Source organism: Tripterygium wilfordii, chromosome 7, assembly GCF_013401445.1.
Source record: "Tripterygium wilfordii isolate XIE 37 chromosome 7, ASM1340144v1, whole genome shotgun sequence".
Taxonomy (NCBI): Eukaryota; Viridiplantae; Streptophyta; class Magnoliopsida; order Celastrales; family Celastraceae; genus Tripterygium; species Tripterygium wilfordii.
The window spans coordinates 13,348,919-13,369,762 of record NC_052238.1 but is presented as its reverse complement, the minus strand read 5'-3'; the positions used below and the strand labels follow the sequence as shown (position 1 = coordinate 13,369,762).

At 35.8% G+C, this 20,844-nt stretch overlaps 2 protein-coding genes and 1 non-coding gene across 3 annotated transcripts; 2 read left to right on the top strand and 1 right to left on the bottom strand.

Moving 5' to 3' along the window:
• Nucleotides 1-13,012: 13,012 nt before the first annotated feature.
• On the bottom strand, nt 13,013-13,723 carry LOC120002613. The gene is made up of 3 exons (XM_038851372.1): nt 13,640-13,723; nt 13,441-13,597; nt 13,013-13,356 (listed from the first exon to the last, which is right to left on the bottom strand). Exons 1-3 carry the CDS (start codon nt 13,721-13,723, stop codon nt 13,013-13,015), a joined length of 585 nt encoding a protein of 194 aa, XP_038707300.1.
• Nucleotides 13,724-15,873: 2,150 nt separating this feature from the next.
• On the top strand, nt 15,874-19,344 carry LOC120002705 (eukaryotic initiation factor 4A-2-like). Its single transcript, XM_038851476.1, has 5 exons — nt 15,874-16,033; nt 17,259-17,328; nt 17,447-17,553; nt 17,900-18,330; nt 18,463-19,344. Exons 2-5 carry the CDS (start codon nt 17,261-17,263, stop codon nt 19,096-19,098), a joined length of 1,242 nt encoding a protein of 413 aa, XP_038707404.1. The 5' UTR covers nt 15,874-16,033; nt 17,259-17,260; the 3' UTR covers nt 19,099-19,344.
• On the top strand, nt 16,797-16,890 carry LOC120003184. The gene has a single exon (XR_005469304.1). It is a non-coding gene; the product is annotated as a small nucleolar RNA snoR98 (small nucleolar RNA).
• Nucleotides 19,345-20,844: the final 1,500 nt, after the last annotated feature.

The following is a 20,844-nucleotide window of genomic DNA, read 5'->3' as shown; positions in this document are numbered from 1 at the left end:
CAAAGTCTTAGGTGAAAAGATAAATATACATCAACACCCCATAAGGAGAACTCGACTCCTTTTTAAAATGAGGAGGATAGATGCTCCAACTCAGGCAACCTGTCAAGCCCCATTATGGAGGACCTACAATAAGTATGTCGGAAAGCAGATGGAGGAGATGATGGATCGAAAGATTGCAACCATGTAGAGATGAGCACTTTCGCATACAATTTGTGATAGCTTGCTGACGCTACTGTCACCCGAGCTACAGAAGATTGGGATGCTTGTCCACTTCAAGGTTTCATCATTGAAGAAATATGAAGCGGAGAGTAATCCCTTCAATCATGTCATAGGTTTCAAATCAATAATAGACTTTCAAGGGGCAAATGAGGTAGCTATCTACAAAGCTTTCCTAGTGTCATTGACTGGAATTGTGAGGAATTGGTTATGAACCTGTCTCGTCATAGCATCACTAGCTTTTGGAACTTATCTCAAAAGGTTATGATACAATTTTCTAGTGCAAGAAAGCCGAGAAAGACGAACCTCAACTTGATGACCATAAGATAATATAAGGATTAAACCCTTTGTGCATTCATCGTCAGGTTCACACTAGAATGCTTGGACATCCCAGATTTACAAGTTATAGTAGCCATCGTAGTATTGAGTATAATAATTCACCATAAGGGTTCAGAAATTCCCTTTCTAGGAGGCCACCATATGACATGGATGAGCTCATCTCCATGGTTGAGAAATACATCAAATCGACCGAGATCATTGGCAAAACTCAAGAATACCACATCATCCTCAATCAGAAATAGGAATTCGGATAAGAAAGATTAGTCAGAGAGACAACCACCAGGCAATGGAAAAACACGTGGAAAAAAGGATCATGGAAGAGTCGACTAAGCATAAATGAAGTTTGATGAAATTCCTTGTCCTTGATACACCAACAATATTCTACTCAACACCTTATTATGTAACATCCTAATAGAGATCAGAGATATAGACCTCGTTAAGTGGCCAAATAAGAAAAGAGCTCTATTAGGCAAGATGCCCCAAGATAAGCACTGTAGGTTCCACCAGGATCATGGCCATGATACTACCAATTGTAGACAGCTTAATAATGAAATTGAAAGCCTCTTTAGAATGGGTTATCTCAAATAATTCACTTTCAACAGGGAGGATAAGAGTTTACAAAAGAGAAGATGAGAGTGAAGACCATGTTTTAAGATGATGTGTTCTAACTTCCAAACAAGTGAGTATCCTATGATTTTTCCACCACTATTCATATGGAGGTCACTTTGGAGCGGATAGGACATCAGCTAAGCTTTTGCATAGTGGTTTTGGGACCATATTGATACATGTGATGAGATGAATATTATTGAGGCATTAGGATGATACCACGATAGTCAAATTGCTTATATCCTAATGTATTTATCCACTAGAAATGTGCAAGCTTTTTTGTTCATTAAATTCATTTACTTGACCTTTAACCCAAAAAATAATTATCTACTCTAATTCTAAGGGATTAGTAAAGCATGCTATGAGATTTTTCATGTGTTGATAGTGTTAATGTATGTTGAGTATGATGATGTAAAGATTCAAGTTTGGGGGAGTTAATGTGTATTTTGGGATTTTGGTGGAGAATAAGTGATGTCAAACATGTGATGTGTCAAAAGAAAAAAAAAATACATATATACATATATATTAAGAAAAGAGAAAAAAAAAGTGAAAAAAGTGAATTACAACACAAATTTAGTAGGTTTGACATTGATTTGAGTGGAAGACAAACAAGTTTATGTACATAATGCAATAAAATTTAAAGTTGTGAAGCATTACTAGAGTACTAAATATTAAGAATGGTGATATGGGCCAACAAGATTATATATGCCCCAAGATGTTATGTCCACTACTAGTTCCTTAGAATTTTTGTTATTTTCATACCACCTTTTCTTTTTACCTTCTCCCATGATCCCATTAGAACCTTGAATAAAGATCTCTTAATTCATGGAGTTATATATATGTTCTTGATAGTGTAAAAAGGGTAGACAAGCAAGCATATGGTACGACTATTTTCTTGAGATTTATTATGTGTAAACATCTTACCACCACTATATTAAGTGAAAAACTTGAGAGTATTCCTTGTGAGAAGTTGAGATTGAGTTTGAATTTCCATTATTTCGATTGAGATGTGTTATGTTAATATTGACCTAATTCTAAGCATATATATTCAAGCATGGTTCTTTGTGAAATTCTTTAGCTAATTACTAGTTTTTAAGACTTATTTAGTGCTTGAGTATGATTGAAAAGATTAGGAGTAGTTTAGTGTGTTCTTTTTTTGTTTTTAATGTTTGTGCATGTCGTTTTAATGTTCACGAGACTACAACTCGCCCACTAGAAACACATAGGGATTTAAAGAGATATGTTCTATGTAAGTGAGTTAGTTTTCTTATATTTATATATTTTTATCTTTATCTTTATCTTTATCTTTATCTGTTTTACTCGAAAATGAGTAAAATTAAGTATGGGTATTTGATAGTGTCATATTTTACATTTTAACTCCTGTTTATACCTCAATTTACACTTATTTTTGTATCTTTTTGTTGAAAATAATCATGGATATTACAAATGTTTTCTTTGTATCAAGACATGGAGATTCAAAGCTCACGAATCAATGTTACCTTAAGCTCATCCTAATCATATAAGGAGAAGATTTTGTAGAGTTTCCTAAAAGACAAAAGGCAAGGTAAAAGTTAATGGACAAAAAGGGAAAAAAAAAACAAATAAGAAGAAAAGAGGAGATGGAGCTGACTTGGAGATAAAATAGTACCTGGAGCTAAAAGAAGACGTGAAGGACCAGGGGCAAGTGGGAGTCGCACGTGAAGGAATAAAAGACAAGTTCTGTCCTAGTCATTTTGGTGCCCAAAACGACATGGTATAGTGGTGCTTTATTGAAAAAAATCACAAAATGAGACGATACTAACATAATTTATATATCAAAAGTGATCAATAAATTTACATGAAAATCTAAGTACAAAACATAAATGTAAAATTTGTTCTTGATACTTTATAAGTAGTACAATTCAGTTCACATGAATTTCAAAAGTTCAATCGATTAGCTCGAAATGATCAAAGGTTGAACCGCATATTTTTAAATAAATAATTTATTTATAAATCATAATAATAATAATAATAGTAATTAGAATTAGATAACCTAATGATTAACACCTGAAAAATTAGGATTAGATATAATAATGATTAATACTTAAAAAATAATTTCATAAATTTATATAATAATAATGATAAATAAATAGTTAGAACTTAAAAGGGAAAGGACAATAAAATAAAATAAAAATAATTATGCTTACATTCATAACTTCATAATTACGTTTACATTCATAACTTCTTTCGAATCTGTCTATTTATGTTCGTGTTCTAGGTTGGAAGCAGGTTGAATTTGAGCAGGATGAGAGCCTTGTATCTTTACCTTTGTTTATTATTGACAAGTGTGTTCAATGTATTGTTGTCTCAAGGGTTTTGATTGTCAACAAACTTTACACATCTTAGTGTTGTGTTTGTCGGTCCTTAAATCAAAGTTATTTCCTTCTAATAATATAAAAAAATAGAGAGACGATGAGGTGCGTGGAAATTTGAAGAAACTTTTTTAGGACATCAATGAAAGTGTAGGTATCAATCAAGGTCTTGAACAAGAGTTCAATATTTTTACAAAAACCAATTACTATTGTCTCAGCCATCATAATGCTGAGTTGGCACGCTGACATGGAAAAAAAGGGGGACCAACTTTAACCCACCTTAACCATAGTTCCTACTCCTTCCTCATAGAACCAAGATTCAACCCCTTCTTCATCTCATCGAACCCAAATTCTGTACATGGGAAAGCTTACCCGATTGAGTTTGCAATCAGCCAACAATCAATTTCTGTACAGGAAAAAGCTTTGTAAAAGCTTTATTTATTTATTTATTTTTTATTTTTTATTTATTTTTGATGACAATGGCATTTTACTCCGAAATTAGTAGCTTTTGAGCAATGTCACTGGGTGTGCAAATCACATGTTACAGCTTACTTGTTCTTGGTTTTTTAGTTTCTTTACATGTCAGTATCAGAGCAAATCGGTGTATAGTTGTTATAGTTGGGCAGTGGGAATCTCTACTATTGCATCATTTTTGTTTCTCTATCTTACATTGGTTTAGACATGTTGTGGAGTATATGTGATAAATATGAGTCAATTTTTATGACTGGTGTGTATAAGAGTGAAAAAAATGGCTAACATGAGCCAATCTTACACAAGTTCAGACAAGTTTTAATGTCTACTGTTAGCAGAGTGATAAAAATGAGCCAAATTTATCCTACAGGTTGTTTACTGATTTGTTGCGTTATCCAGTTGAATCATTTCAAAGTTAACAAGTATAAAGTTTAGAACTTGCTATTTCAGCACATTCAGTTGATCTACTGAAACACAATTGATAATCTATGTCTAACAACGAAACACTAATATATAATACAACAAATCTTGAAAATCTTCAAACCTTAAGGAATTTACGTCTTATATTCGTGAGGATGAACGATTCTTCAAACGACCTTGAGACCCAAGTTTAAGTTATTAAATCTTGAGGTTTGATATGGATTTGAGAAGAATAAACAATGGTGATACTGAGGAAGAAGGTTGCAGATAATATGAAGATGATAGTGAGAAAGAGAAGATCTAAAAGAAACAGAGGCAATTTTTAAGAAAATAGTAGTGCTAGGTAGCCCAAGTCTTTTAAACGAAATTTTAAAACGTTTTAACTCTCAAAATACATATTAGATTTAAAAAAAAATTACATATTTAAAATCAGCAAATAAAACTCTTTCTAACAATATCAATTGTCGAAGAGTTTTACCAGGTAAATCTTAATTCCATTGTTTTTTTAATGGAATTTCAAAAACAAATGAAATCAGAACTAAAATAATGAATTCTTCTACACCGTACTTTAAAAAACAATAGAATCTATATTAAAACAATAAATTTTGAATAATGAATTCTGAGATAAAAGAGTGGAAATAAAATTATTCCATTGATTAAATTAATGGAATAAACATTTGGGCTCCCATGGACTACATGTCATTTTCGTTAAGAAAATTGTAGATGATAGGAAAACAATAGTGAGAGAGAGCATATTCAAAAAATTAGGAAATATATGTTATATGAAAGAGCACATATATGTTATATAAATTTTATCTTATTTAGATCTAACTTTAATAATGTATTAAATTTTAATCTAGGGAATTATTGTTACAATATTTTTAATGAAGTCCTTAGAGCAAGTCCAACCCATACCCTATAATGAGAAAAAAGCTAATTTAGGTGAAACTTTTTCATTTAATTGATTCCTACAGGTAACCTATTTCCATACTCAATTTGGTTTTTCTATTTTTGTATAGTAAATCTAGGGTAGATAAAGTTTTCCCTATATTATGACAAATAATTAAAAAATCATATTTCTCTCTCTTCATTCTCTTATTCACGCAATTGATTTCTCTCTCTTCCTTCTTGTGTAAACGAAAACCTTCGGAGACAAAAACGAAAGTGTGAGCCGATCTACTCTTTTTTGCACCGACAACTTGCTCCAACGATCTCTCTGAGGTATATTTCTTCTAATTCTTTTTGTGACCTATATCTTTCATTGTTTTCATTGAAACCCATAACCTAGCGTAATCTATGCAAATATTGCTTTTAAACCCAGATTTGGGTTCTCTGTTTTGGACTCTATTTTGGACAATTATTACACTAGTTTGAGTTTGACATTTGCTATTAGGATGAAAATATTTATTATTTTGGCTTTGGTCTTTGTTTTGCTAGGATTGACGTTTGGGTTTTGGTAATTGTTCTAATGAGATTGTTGTCTCTAATTGGTTTGGTACTGTGGGTAGCCCAGAATTTGTGTTGTGTACCTGTTTTGACTCTCTTTGAGGTTTTACTTGAGCTATTGGTCAAATTCTCCTTGAGATTTTGCTCGAGCTTTTCTTTATGTACCTGTTTTACTATGATTTGGAACCCAAATCCTCTTTGGGGTCAAATTTCTCTTTATGTTTGTCATTGCAAATTTATAATCAATTTGGAACCAGAGATCTTTGTCAAATGAGATCTTTACTAGAGCTAATTGTGTTTTCGTCATATATAACTTAGAATTGTTTTCAAAGTATGATCTCTATGCATGTTTACCACATCTTAAAAAGTGACAATGCAAGTGCAAGAATATAATTTGTATGTTGAAACTGATTGCAGATTATTTAGCATGTATGAATTAGTTCTACAATGCATGAATTTCATTACGATGTGTTGGGTTGATTATGGGGTGCTTGCCCCTACCAAATGTTTCAACTTTCACATTACTTATGTGTTCGGGACATATTTGAATCGTCCCTTGAAACTGTATCTAATGCATTCCATAGTTGTATAATGATATAATCATCATTTTCTATCTACATGTTGATTTTGATAGATTCTCAAATCATGGCTACTTCACTAATATGTTAAGTGGAGGATCAAACATCGATGATCCTTTTGTTACCCAAGAGTATAGTTACTGTGATATGGGTAGTCCTACTATGCCTCCAGTTACAAATACCCCTTCTAATGCTAGGAGGGGTCAACGAGTTCCAACTTTGCAATTGAGGATGACTTGTTGCTAATTTATGCCTACCTTAATACAAGTTTAGTTGTGGTGCATGGAAACCAACAAAAACTAGGAGCCTATTGGGAAAGGATTGACACATACTTCAATGAAAACAAGCAAGGTGAGAATCTACTCTGTTCCAAAGTATCGCTGCAGCATCAATGGGATAGGTTACAAAGAGAAGTGAATAAATTTTGTGGACATTTCGCAAAGATTGAAGCAAGACAATAGATTGGTATTACTGAGCAAGCTATGGTACGAATGTTACTTCTGGCCTTGTTCAATTAATATGTCATATTACTTTTGATATCACTATACCCTTTTTGGACAGATTATGCAGGCTCAACAAATGTTTAAGAGTATGAAAGGTCATTCATTCCAATTCTTACACTGTTGGCATGCATTGAAACATCACCCAAAGTGTATCCTGGATAATTCTTCTAAGAAGGCTGATGTGAGATGTCAAACCACTAAAATTATAGTAATTCAAAACTCAATTTATACTTGCAAGTGCACAAAAATAGAACTTTTGCATAATCCGATCTCATTTCGATAATAAAAAACATCAATTCAAACCAAAAACACAAGCAAAAATGTGTATAATAAGGTGCACATTAAAGGCCAGAAAGAAAACAAAGAATGCAAGTCCACAATCAATCTAGAAGAAGATGAAAGTGTACCCTGCACTTTCGAAGGAACGCCTTTGGCAAAGGTAGGACATAAGTTACTAGTGGGTGGTGTTAGCACTACTTCAACAATGATCATGCTCAAGTTTGATGAAGAATGCACAAAAAGAGAAAGCCAATATGAGCGAGCATTTGTGCAACAACAAGAATTGATCGATATTGAAAAGAAAAAATATCGACCCAAAGAAGCAATGAAAGACGAAAGAATCATGACTATTGACACTGCTAGTATGTCTCCGAGTTTAGCAACCTATTATGGGCATCACAAGGTTGAAATACTAGTTAGACAAAGTCTTGACTCTTGATCGAGTTGTGACTATCCTTAATTTTAGCTTGCTGTTTTGTAGGATACACTATATTAGACATATATCTATATATGTATTCAGTGGGTATTTTTGTAACTAATATACTTTGATATCATTGGACACCAACTGTCCTTAGGCTTTGATATAACTGGACACCAGCTGTCCTTAGGTTATATAAATAAGACAACATTGTATTGAGAGGTTAAGTTTGATAAATATATTAAATCTTCATGGTATCGGAGGCTTCCCTTTAGGGTTTTCTTCTACATGGCTTCCGCCGCCTCATTCTTATCCTCTTCATCAGGTTCCTCCACTATGGCCACCACAGAGGTCAACAGTCCACATCCTTCCAGATCTACAATGCTAACTCCTATTTCCTTCTCTTCTTCACCTGAATTTTCTCTCCCTTCCCTAGCTCAAACCACTTCTTTCCCTCTACCCACTCTTGCTCGATCCCCTATTGGTTATCTTTCTTCCCCACTATCCGCTCCCTCCCTTGGTTTCTCTCCTCTCCCATTCCCAACTTCTCTTTCAACACCTTCATTTGACACTTCCTCTTCTTATATCCCCTCTACCACTTTTTCCCCCAACGTCACTCATATTGTCTCCACAACTTTGGAATCTTCTGATGACTATTCCTTGTGGCGCAGCCAAATCCGTGGTCTGCTTATTCAACATGACTTACTTGGCTTTATTGAAGGAACCATTCCTTGTCCCTCTCCAACTTTGACTTCTATCAACCACCAAGTTGTGCCAAACCCTTCTTATTCTATTTGGCAGCGCACAGACCAGACAGTTCGCAACTGGATTCATGCTACACTCTCTCGTTCGGTGCTTGCTGATGTTCACATGCTCACAACAGCACGAGATTTATGGACTGTCCTCCATCGTCGATATCGTGATATCTCTATGGCTCGGAAACTGGAGCTTCGACAAAAATTCCATAATTTTCGTAAAGACACCAAATCTGCTGAAGTCTACTGTCGAGAACTCAAATTTCTTGCTGATCAACTCCGTGAGCTTGATCTCTCTGTCACAGATACTGATCTTATTGCTCAAGGCTTGGCTCGTTTGACCCTTGATTACAAAGATTTTGTGACAATGATCTCTAATCTTGATAGTGATATTTTATATGAAGACTTCCGACGTCGGCTCATTGCTTATGAAGATCGGCGCTTGCGCATGGAGGATATTACTTCTTCTTCTTCTCTGGATCAAAAAGCCCTTGCTGCCACCAACACCTCATCGGATCAACAACCCTCTTATCGAGGTCGTGGCAATTATCGCCGCGGTGGACGCGGACGCCGTGGCAGAGGCTATAATCCCGCCTATTCTGGTCGCACCAATGTCTCTGGTGGCAGACATCCGGGCTCTTACAATTCTGGTCCAGGAAATTCAGGTTATGGTTCTACTTCTCAGTTTCAGCGACACTCAGGAAACTCATCTTTCCCAGCTGGTATTCTTGGACCCTCCCCTCGTATTGATGTTTGTCAAATCTGTGAGATTCCTGGTCATAAAGCTATTCAGTGTCATCATCGTTATAACTCTGCCTACACCTCCACGGAACTTCCTCGCTCGTTTGTGGCTATGTCTTTTGGTGACTCTGTTGACTCTGTCTGGTATCCTGATTCTGGTGCTTCCACTCATATGACTCCCAATGAAGGTATTTTTCAGAACTCATCTTCTTACACTGGTTCTCAAAAAGTTTTAGTTGGCAATGGACAATTGCTTGATATAAATAAAGTTGGCACAACAACTCTTCACACTCCTGTCAAACCTTTGCTTCTTCACAATGTTTATCATGTGCCTAGTCTTTCCTATAATCTTCTTTCAATCAAAAGACTTTGCCAAGATAATAACTGTGTTGTCTCTTTTGATGGTTCTATGTTTTGTATTAAGGACAAGACAACAGGGATCCCTCTCCTCAAGTGCACCAGTAATGGCGACCTCTACCCTATCAGCTCTAGACTTGTTCAACCTTTTGATTCTGCTCTTGCTGCTACCTCTTCTCTTGCTCCTTCCTGTTCGACTTGGCATCGCCGACTTGGACACCCAAATTCTGCTGTCCTAGATACTCTTCGGCAAACATGCTCAGCTTTGAAAATTCCAAAGTTTTTGGCTTCATGTACATCTTGTTGTATGGGAAAATCTAAACGCCTCCCTTTTCAAGCAACTAACCATTGTACTACTGCCCCATTAGAACTCATTCATTCAGATGTTTGGCAGTCTCCTGTTTCCTCTTTTGTAGGCTATCGGTATTATGTAATTTTTGTGGATGACTATTCTCGTTACTCCTGGCTTTATTTTATGAGATTTAAGTCTGAAGTGTTTCAATGCTTTCGTACTTTTCAGCTCTTAGTTGAAAATCTTTTCAGTCGTAAAATTCAAACTTTTCAAAGTGATGGAGGAAAGGAATTTGACAACAGTGCCTTTCATACTTATTTTGCCTCCATTGGAATTCAATTCCAAAAATCATGTCCTCACACCCCTCAGCAAAATGGCAGGGCCGAACGGAAACATCGTCATATCATTGAAATGGCAAGAACACTACTTATTGACTCCAACTTACCACCTCAATTTTGGGCCGATGCTGTCTCTACCTCTATCTATTTAATCAATCGTCTGCCCACTCCAATTCTTCACAACATTTCCCCTTTTCAACAGCTTTTTCACAAACAGCCCAACTATCTTTTCCTCAAAACTTTTGGTTGTGCTTGTTTTCCTAACCTGAGTCCTACTACCCCACACAAATTATCTCCTAGATCTCTTCCATGCATTTTTTTGGGGTATGCTACAAATTACAAAGGTTACCGTTGCTGGGATCCTCTCACACGTCGGGTCTATATCAGTCGTCATGTTGTCTTTCATGAAAATGAATTTCCCTACTCTACCATCACACACTCTACTTCTTCCTCTTCCCGGTCTGATTCCCCATGTCTCACCTCCACTTATTCTTCATTTGTTCCATCCTTGCCTAATACCAACCAGGCCTTGTTTCCCCCTACCAATCCCTCTCCATCACATCCACTATCCTCTCCTAGTCCCACCTCCTCTCTTCATCATACTATCGCTATGACTAAAACAACGACCACTCCCTCAGCACCTACAATTCCTCCTAATTCTACACATTATTCTCTTCCTTTGGTGCTGCCACCCAATCCACCACCATCATCTGGTCATCCAATGATCACTCGTTCTAAATCTGGAATTTCCAAATCAAAACATCTTCCATCTCTTGCTGCCACTATCAATAGTGTTGAGCCAACTTGTTATAGTAAAGCAGTTAAGGATCCACAGTGGCATAAAGCTATGGTTGAGGAATTTAATGCCTTGCTAGCTAATGACACTTGGTCTCTTGTTCCATTTGATGCCACTAAAAATATTGTGGGATGTAAGTGGATTTTTCGAATTAAATATAACTCCGATGGTTCCATTGAGAGATACAAGGCTCGTTTGGTCGCTCAAGGTTTCCATCAGCGTCCTGGCATTGATTTTCATGACACTTTTAGCCCGGTTGTCAAACCTACAACCATACGACTTGTCCTCTCACTTGCCTTATCGGCAAATTGGATCATTCGTCAATTAGATGTCAAAAATGCCTTCTTACATGGTCATCTTTCTGAGGATGTTTACATGAAACAACCTCCTGGCTTTCTAAATCCCACATTTCCCAATCATCTGTGTAAATTACAAAAAGCCATCTATGGTCTTAAACAAGCTCCTCGAGCTTGGTTTCACCGGTTTAGCACATTTCTCATTTCTCATGGCTTTACTTGTAGCACATTAGACACATCTATGTTCATTTTTCGATCTTCCAAAGATGTTCTTGTGCTTCTATTGTACGTGGATGACATTATCTTAACTGGTAATAATTCTACACTTATTCAGACCTTCATTATCACTCTCTCCACTCACTTCTCCATGAAAGATCTTGGTGATCTTCACTTCTTTCTTGGCATTCAAGCCACTTGTAAGTCTGATGGTATTTTTTTGTGTCAACAAAAGTACCTCTCTAATCTCCTTGATCGTTTTTCTCTAGCTTCTTCTAAGGCAGTCAAAACTCCCATGTTTAGTAAACTTCCTTTATCTTTTTTGGATGGTGAGTTACTTTGTGAGCCTACTGAATATAGAAGTATGGTTGGAGCTCTTCAATACTTAACCATGACCAGACCTGACATTGCTTATTCAGTTAATGTTGTTTCTCAGTTTATGCATGTTCCAAGATCAGCTCACATGCAGGCAGTCAAGCGAATTTTTCGCTATCTCAAAGGCACCCAACATCATGGTTTATACTTGCGCACTTTCAAAACTCCTTCTCTCACAGCCTACACTGATGCGGATTGGGCTGGGTGTCAAGATAGTAGGCGCTCAACCAGTGGGTATGCCGTATTTTTTGGTTCAAATCTCATCTCCTGGAGAGCAAAGAAGCAACCCACCGTGTCCAGGTCATCTACTGAGTCTGAATACCGAGCATTAGCTTATGCTGTGGCTGAGACGATCTGGATACGCCATCTTCTACGTGATTTAGGGGTTTCTCTTCCCCAACCCGTCAAGGTTTTGTGTGACAATATCAGTGCCACTTATCTCACAGCCAATCCTATCTTGCATGAACGCACCAAACACATTAGTGTTGACTACCATTTTGTTCGTGAACGAGTGTTGCAACGTGATATTGTTGTTCGATATGTTCCCTCCCGGGATCAACTTGCATATGTTTTCACCAAAGGCCTTGCTTCATCTCGTTTTATCTCTCTCCGGACCAATCTGTCCATTGTTCCACCCCGTCCAGATTGACGGGGCGTATTAGACATATATCTATATATGTATTCAGTGGGTATTTTTGTAACTAATATACTTTGATATCATTGGACACCAACTGTCCTTAGGCTTTGATATAACTGGACACCAGTTGTCCTTAGGTTATATAAATAAGACAACATTGTATTGAGAGGTTAAGTTTGATAAATATATTAAATCTTCACACTACTTATTTCATGTTTTTTATTTGATCTATTTTGTGACTATGGGAAGAATCGTTTGAACTATGTCCAAGATTAGCCGAATTTTATGCAATGTGGTTTAGTAGAATCTTCTGCATGAAGTTGTTTTTTTCAATTCAAGTATGCTCAAGTGGTGTAGTAGTTAAATTTTTTACATTAAAAATTTACTACTAATACCGCTACTAATACCACTACTAATAGTTTTAGAAGTGAAACACACTAAATTAAGTAGTTCAATACATTAAATTACTAGTTCAATACAACATATGTAATTTAAATTACTAAAGAAATAGAACACACATGAACAGAAAATTAAGTAGTCAAATACAACACTACTACAACATTAACACAAATATTAATATAATTAATCTCCACCATAGAGTTGCCATAGATGTTCACTGAGATCCGTTTGCAACTGAGAATGACCTTGTCTATCTCTCATATGATAATATGTATGAAAGTACTCCAGAGTGTTTGGGATGAGTATATGTGAAACATTTGGTGTTGTGTATCCTTCAATTGTATCATAATTGAAATGGATACTATAATTATCTCTCTCATCCTCAACAATCATATTGTGTAGTATTACACATGCAATCATAATATCTGACAAAGTATCAGTCTCCCAATAAAGTGTCGATCCATGCACGATAGCAAAACGAGATTGAAGTACCCCAAATGCTCGCTCAACATCTTTGCGAGTAAATTCTTGAGATTTAGCAAATGGTTGTCTCTTATTTCCTCACAGAGCTAAAATAATTTTGACAAATGTTGACCATGATACATATATACCATCAGCAAGATAATATCCAATCGAATAATTGTTTCCATTAATTGTGTAGTTGATTGGAGGAGCACAATCTTCTACAAGTTCATTGAATAAAGGAAAGGAATCGTGATAAACCAAAAAAGGCATGCCATATCCAGAGATCTTGTGAAGCAACTGCTTCTAAAATAATGGTCGATTCATGAATATGACCGGTATACTGACCTTGCCAGGTAGTTGGACAATTCTTCCACTTCCAATGCATACAATCAATACTACCCAGCATTCAAGAGAAATCGTGTCTTTCATTCATAGCTAGTAACTTGCTCACATCTTCATTGTTTGGTGATCTTTAATATTGTTCATGAAGTAAAGCAATAATTGCCCGAACAAACCTTTTCATGCTTTCAATGGTAGTGCTTTTGCCAATTCATGCGTAATCATTTACAAAATCAATAGATGTTCCATAAGCAAGCATCCTTAGTGCAGCAGATACCTTTTGAAGAGGAGACAAACCAGGCACGCCGAGAGCATCTCTTTCTAACACAAAATATGGATCAAATCCTTCGACAACAGCTAAAATTCAGAGAAATAAAGAACTATTCATTCGAATCCTCCTTCGAAATAGGTAGGGAGGGTATATGGGTGTTTCACCAAAATAGTCACAATAAAGTCTTTCATGACCTTCAGCTCAACCACGATGAATTACAGCATGACCTGGCATAGAACCACGACGTGCAGCTGGATGCTCTTCTTCCTCCTCCATGATTAAAGTTGTGAGCAAAGAGAAATCATCAGTGATGGCATCGTCCTCCTTGAGTAACATATTAACCAAACGATTATGGCAAGCCATATGAAAAGTTGAAGTTTGCAAGAAAAACGGAGTGAAAATGAGGTTACATTTGAAAGTGAGTGAATATGATAAAACAAATTAGCTTATTTATAGGCAAAAGAAACTTTATTGTGTGAGCTTAAATGTGTGGTGGTGAATAAATGTTTGATTGGAAACTAACAAACTACAACGTGTGGTGGTGAGGAAATATTTGATTGAAATCTGAAATGTGTGGTGGTGAATAAACATGTAAATGGTAGTTGAAATGTGTGGTGATAATTAAATGAAATGTGTGGTGGATGATAAGTATTTGACTGGATATTGATAAGTATGGTGGTGAATGAATGTCTTAATGGTACCTAAAATGTGTGGTGGTGATTAAATGAAATGTGTGGTGGTGAATGAATAATAGTTGAAATGTGGTATCTGAAATAAGTGGTAGCTTAAATAATTAGTATTTAAATATTATTTTTTAAATAAATAATATCGAAATAATTTAAAATTATTCATTTATGATATAAATATTAATTTATATTAATCTATATGACAACATTATTAATGTTAAAACACAATTAGTTGTATTGTTATAATAATTTAAAGTTGAAGGTAGTTAAAGTTAGTTATGTTAGAAAATATTAAAATATTTGATGTGATGATAAAATGGGGTATGTGGTTGGAAGGGTGTTAGAAAATTGATAACCCAAAATAGCTTTTTTACTTAAAATAGGGAAACTATCCACCCAAATTGAGTAATTGGGTTGGACATGCTCTTATTGATTTATAAGACTTGCATGAGGGATTTATTGATAATTTATCATAATAGTATTAGAAACTTAATCAACAAGATAAAAGAAGCGGAGATACGTATGACCAAAGATAATTTGTTTAAAAAGTTTCAAGTTAGAATCGAAGTTTTGGTGGAGAGTTTACTAAAGCTAAACTTAAGAGCAATTGCAATGATACACTTTTCTTGGCCTAGTTAAGCACTTTTGCTGGCTCAGTTGGCTCAAAGTGTACCACAATGATGCACTTTTCTTGGTCCAAATTTGTTGGGACCAACATGGGAGAATGAAATTTGTCATGCCCCATGTTTGCTCTCCACGTGGTCTCACTTCTAATACACTCACATTTACACCAAAAATCAATATTTGGTCCCATATCTATTATACTAAAAATAAAGCCAGTGAATTTGCATCATTGTACCAAACTATTAAATACATCTTGTTGGTCTAGCCACTTCATTAAAATATTCAACCATATCAGCAAAACGTGTGTCCCAAACAAAAAATTATCATTGCATGTGCTATAATTTGAAAAACAAAAGTTATTTTTTAATATGAGATTTCGTACTCAGTATCTTTCAGGTATGTATTGGATAAATTTATACGTGTCAAGTACGCTTGAAACAAAACAAAATAGAAGTATTGGAGTTTTTTCAAATACATTAAAAGAATTTGCATTATTTAATTTAGAAGGTGATTTTTCGTTTTTAGGAAAAAAAAGTTTTAAAAAAACATGCAAGGAATGAATAATTCAAGAAACACAGAGACCAAAAATAATTCGGAGAAAATGAAGGGCATTTCTGGAAAACCAGACGAAAGATTGGCACCAGACCCATACATAGTGGAAAACCTAATTAGACACGGTCGAATATAACAACATTTTATCCTTCAACTCCTCACGGCGCAGATCCGAGGAGTTTGGGATAAACCCTAGTTTCTGTTCCGCTCTCTGAAAACACACAAACCAACTCTCTTTCTCGCGAAAAAAAAATCGATCACTATCAGGTCTTCTTCCATCTCTTTGTCCATTATATTTTTGTTTTGGTTGGATGTGTTTTTCGAGATTCTTTCTGATGTATCTGTGTTTTTTTTCTTAGATTCTTATGATTTGGTCTTTTGGGATCTTGGTTTTTTTGTTTTCTGCTTGATTTGTTTCTGCTATTGTTTATTGTTTTCATTGATTTGCGCTTTGAAGGTTTGTTGAGGATTGTGGGACTAGTTTAGCTGAGTGGGAGCCAGTATTGGAGTAGAAGATCCAGTCTTTTGTTTTTTTTTCTATGTTTGTAGATAAAGCTTAACTTTTGGGAATTAAATCAGATATGGGCTAATGGTTGATTTTAAATCCGGGCTTGTGGATGATTTTCGTATTATTTCATGAAAACATAGGCAGACAAGAGATTGCTTTCTGACTTTTACTGGTTTGCTTTTTATCTTCCTTTAACAGGTTTAAGTTAGAATTTTCGTTTTGGTTATTTTTTGGTGCGTGATAATCTTGTTAGGTGGTAGATTTGATGGTTTTTACGAGACTTGTCAATTGTTCAATAGGAGCAACCTTAAGTACCATATTACATTACCCTTTTCCACCTTTGTTTCTTGTATGCTCTCATAAGTGGACTTCAAGTGGTATTGCCTTGTTTCTTGTATGCTCTCATAAGTGGACTTCAAGTGGTATTGCCTTGTTTCTGTAAGTCTACCAGGTGTATTCTCGATTTTTGTTTACTTGTGTTGGTGAAATTTGGAGGATTAGGTGGTCAAGGAGTATTGGAGTATTCTCCTTCATGTCAGATAGCCATCGAAAAATAGAAGTTAATGCTTGTAGTCCTTTTTTTTTGGTTTGCAAGTTTGGCTCTTCTGTAACATTTTCTCTCTAACAAAATTCTTTGGCCTATTTTGGCCTCTTTTTTGTTTTCCCCTGAGAACAAGGGTCATTTCGGGACAGGAAGTAGAGAAGTATTTGCATTTATAACCTGTGTTTTCTTTTGTAATGTCCTTGAAATCACTAATTATGTTTGCCATTTGTTCTCTCTTTAGAAGATGGTGCTTTTTTTCTTTTTATTATTCGATGGACAATGGCAATTTTATCAATGAAACTGTGAAAACCGAATTAACTTCTGCTCATGATTGACTTGAAATTTTGTCTTTGCCACTGTGTATATTTCCCTTTTATTATCTTGTGCTTCTTAAGACACACTTTATCAGTAGTTAACTGATGCATGCTTTATATGTTCAGTCATGGCAGGATTGGCACCAGAAGGATCACAGTTTGATGCTCGTCAATTTGATAACAGAATGAGTGAACTGTAAGTTTCTCTCTCTCTCTCTCACAGACACACACACACACACAAAAACAAGTTTATCCACTTAACTTCTTATTAGATATGAATTTTTGATCATTGTTTTTTCAAACAATTGATGCAGTCTCTCAACCGATGGACAAGATTTCTTCACATCATATGATGAGGTCTATGACAGTTTTGATGCAATGGGGTTGCTAGAGAACCTCTTGAGAGGCATTTATGCATACGGTAGGTATAGAATGGCTTTCTTTATCATATTTTCTTCTTTTCTTATTGTGCTTAATTAGAGAATGCTGAATACTTTTTTGCTTAATTAGTTGATATGTTAATCTGCGGACGCATGGAGTTTATGTTTAATCAAAGCTCATAATCATTTAACTAATTATCATTTGAGAATTATGCTTTTACGTTCACATACCCTTTCTTTTTTGCGATGTTTTTAGGTGGCTGAACATACTGATTAGCTCTGTAATTGAGTGAATCCTAGATGATTGGCTTTGCCTTTGCTCTCTTATTCTTATTATTTTGTCTCTTTTTTGAAGACACGATAATAATTTTTTGAAAATTTCTGAAGGTTTTGAGAAACCATCTGCAATTCAGCAAAGGGGAATTGTTCCATTCTGCAAGGGTCTGGATGTCATTCAACAAGCTCAGTCTGGAACTGGGAAAACGGCAACTTTCTGCTCTGGTGTTTTGCAGCAACTTGATTATGATGTGATTCAATGCCAGGCTTTGGTTTTGGCACCCACCAGGGAACTTGCGCAACAGATTGAGAAGGTTATGCGAGCACTTGGTGATTATCTTGGCGTGAAGGTTCATGCTTGTGTTGGAGGAACAAGTGTTAGAGAGGATCAACGCATTCTTCAATCTGGTGTGCATGTTGTAGTTGGAACTCCTGGTCGTGTGTTTGACATGCTTCGTAGACAGTCCCTTCGCCCTGATTATATTAAAATGTTTGTGTTGGATGAGGCTGATGAAATGCTTTCAAGAGGTTTCAAGGACCAGGTTTGTCATTTTACTATTGTCTCAAATTTGCTTCTTCCCAGTCTCGAAGAGTTGTTTAAATGCTATTGTATGTTAGGTTTATTTGCGTTTTCATTTATTTTTCTGCTCTAATCATGGTGTTTTGTCCGCCAGATCTATGACATTTTCCAGCTGCTGCCATCAAAAATTCAGGTTGGCGTGTTCTCTGCAACTATGCCACCTGAAGCTTTAGAGATTACAAGGAAGTTTATGAACAAGCCTGTGAGAATTCTGGTAAAGCGTGATGAGCTCACTCTTGAGGGTATCAAGCAATTTCACGTCAATGTTGACAAGGAAGAATGGAAGCTTGAGACTCTTTGTGATCTCTATGAGACTCTGGCCATCACCCAGAGTGTTATTTTTGTGAACACTCGTCGCAAGGTAGATTGGCTGACTGACAAGATGCGAAGCCGTGACCATACTGTCTCAGCTACCCATGGAGATATGGATCAGAACACTCGTGACATTATTATGCGTGAATTCCGTTCTGGCTCTTCTCGTGTTCTCATCACCACCGATCTCTTGGCTCGGGGTATTGACGTGCAGCAAGTCTCCCTGGTCATAAACTACGATTTGCCGACTCAACCAGAAAACTACCTTCACCGTATTGGACGAAGTGGACGTTTTGGAAGAAAAGGTGTTGCAATTAACTTTGTGACAAAGGATGACGAGAGAATGCTGTTTGACATTCAGAAATTCTACAATGTGGTCATCGAGGAGCTCCCATCAAATGTCGCTGATCTCCTCTGAAGAGCTCATTTTAGAATTTTATGGAGGAAGGGGTTTCTTATTTTGCCATCTTATTTTCATATTATTCTTCAAATATATAATGGCAATTTCATTGTATGGGTCCTAATCGAGACATAAGTTTTCCTCCCATTCTTGTGTGGTGGGTTTATGTTATTATTAGATCAAATTTTGTTGCATTAAGGATTTGTACTGATTTTCTTTCCCCTCTTATCTTATGCTTATAAAGAGCAGTTGGGTTTTGAAGCATGGAATTTGTGTCATAGGGTTGAAAAAACCTTTGGAAGTCAGAATTTTGTTATCCCTGAACTTTGAGATTTGATCTCATCTTGCTTCCAACGGTTGCTGGCAATTATGCAATGCCATTGTTGAGTAGTGAAGCTTGATTTGCAATGAGGCTTTGCTTGCTATTTAGATCAATAAGATGATGTCGTTAATTGAGTTTTCTTAAGCATCTATTACTGTAATTAGTTTCATCTTCATATTTTGCTTAAATTCATGTAGTGAATGGGTACAGTTTGTTAGCCATGATGATCACATGATAAATGTTATATTGGCAAAATATATAGGGACGTTTTTTGCTTTTTAGATTAGTTGTTTGTTTCTAAAAAATTTTAATACCAATTTTGTCTTGATGATTTTTTTTTTGTTTTTTGTGGTTGCCTTTTTTTTTATTTAAATATTGACCCCTTTATTTGTTTATTGGGGTTTTTGGATTTGTTATGTTAGTCGGTTGATATTTATATTTGTAGACGATCCATGCGTCAGCAGTAGAGAGGGTTGTAACGACAAACCTCTTTTTGAGATATTGTCCTATTTATTTGTTTATTGGGATTTTGGGATTTGTTATGTTAGTCGGTTCATATTTATATTTGTAATTGTGGATGTAATTTTTTAGACGATCTACGCATTAGCAGCAGAGAGGGTTGTGATGCAACGGCGAACCTCCTGACACCTATAAGAACAAAATGAATGGGCGGCCCTTGATGGTCGGGGACACTCCGACCCTCAAGTTAGTGTCTATTCTCAAGAGTTTCATTGCAGAGTGTACTACGTGCCTTAGGTTGACCTTAGTCTCCTTTATATAGAGATCAACTGGTGCTCCTTTATATAGAGGTCGACTGGTGATAAAGATGAGACTTTTTTTTTGGCTACTGAGCTTATCCTCCATACCGACGTGGTAAGATCAAACGTCTAATTTGAAATATCGTGACGTCTTTGAAAGTTAGGTTGTGATTTATCTTGGGGCTGGAAATTATATTTTCTCACCTCTTTATTTATATTAGATTTATGGTTACTTCCAGAAAGCTCTGGTACATAGATTTTTATTTTTTTTTCCATGTGACACGTGATATGCTGACTAAGCATCACTTATTCTTTTTCATCCACAATAATATAAAGATATAAAGATGGGACCCAAGTTATCAACTAGTCTATATGGTAAGTTGAGTACTCACTCTCCCAACTCTAAGGAGCCATGGGTTCTAGCAATGAGGGAGGTGAAGATAGTAAATTATCCTGAAATAAATGTGTATGGAGTTGATGGACGTAGATGCGTGGATCAGAGTCGTGGCCTTGCCTAATTCGGAACGCACAATACCTGAGTGTGGGTTGGATGCGTCCACAGGCCCTGAAAAATCCCCACATTAAAAGGCATCTTTGAAAAAAAAAAGATCAAAAGATTGAATCTATCATTATAATAAAAATAAGTCCTACATTTGTTTTTTTTCTTAGTATATGCCTAGTCCG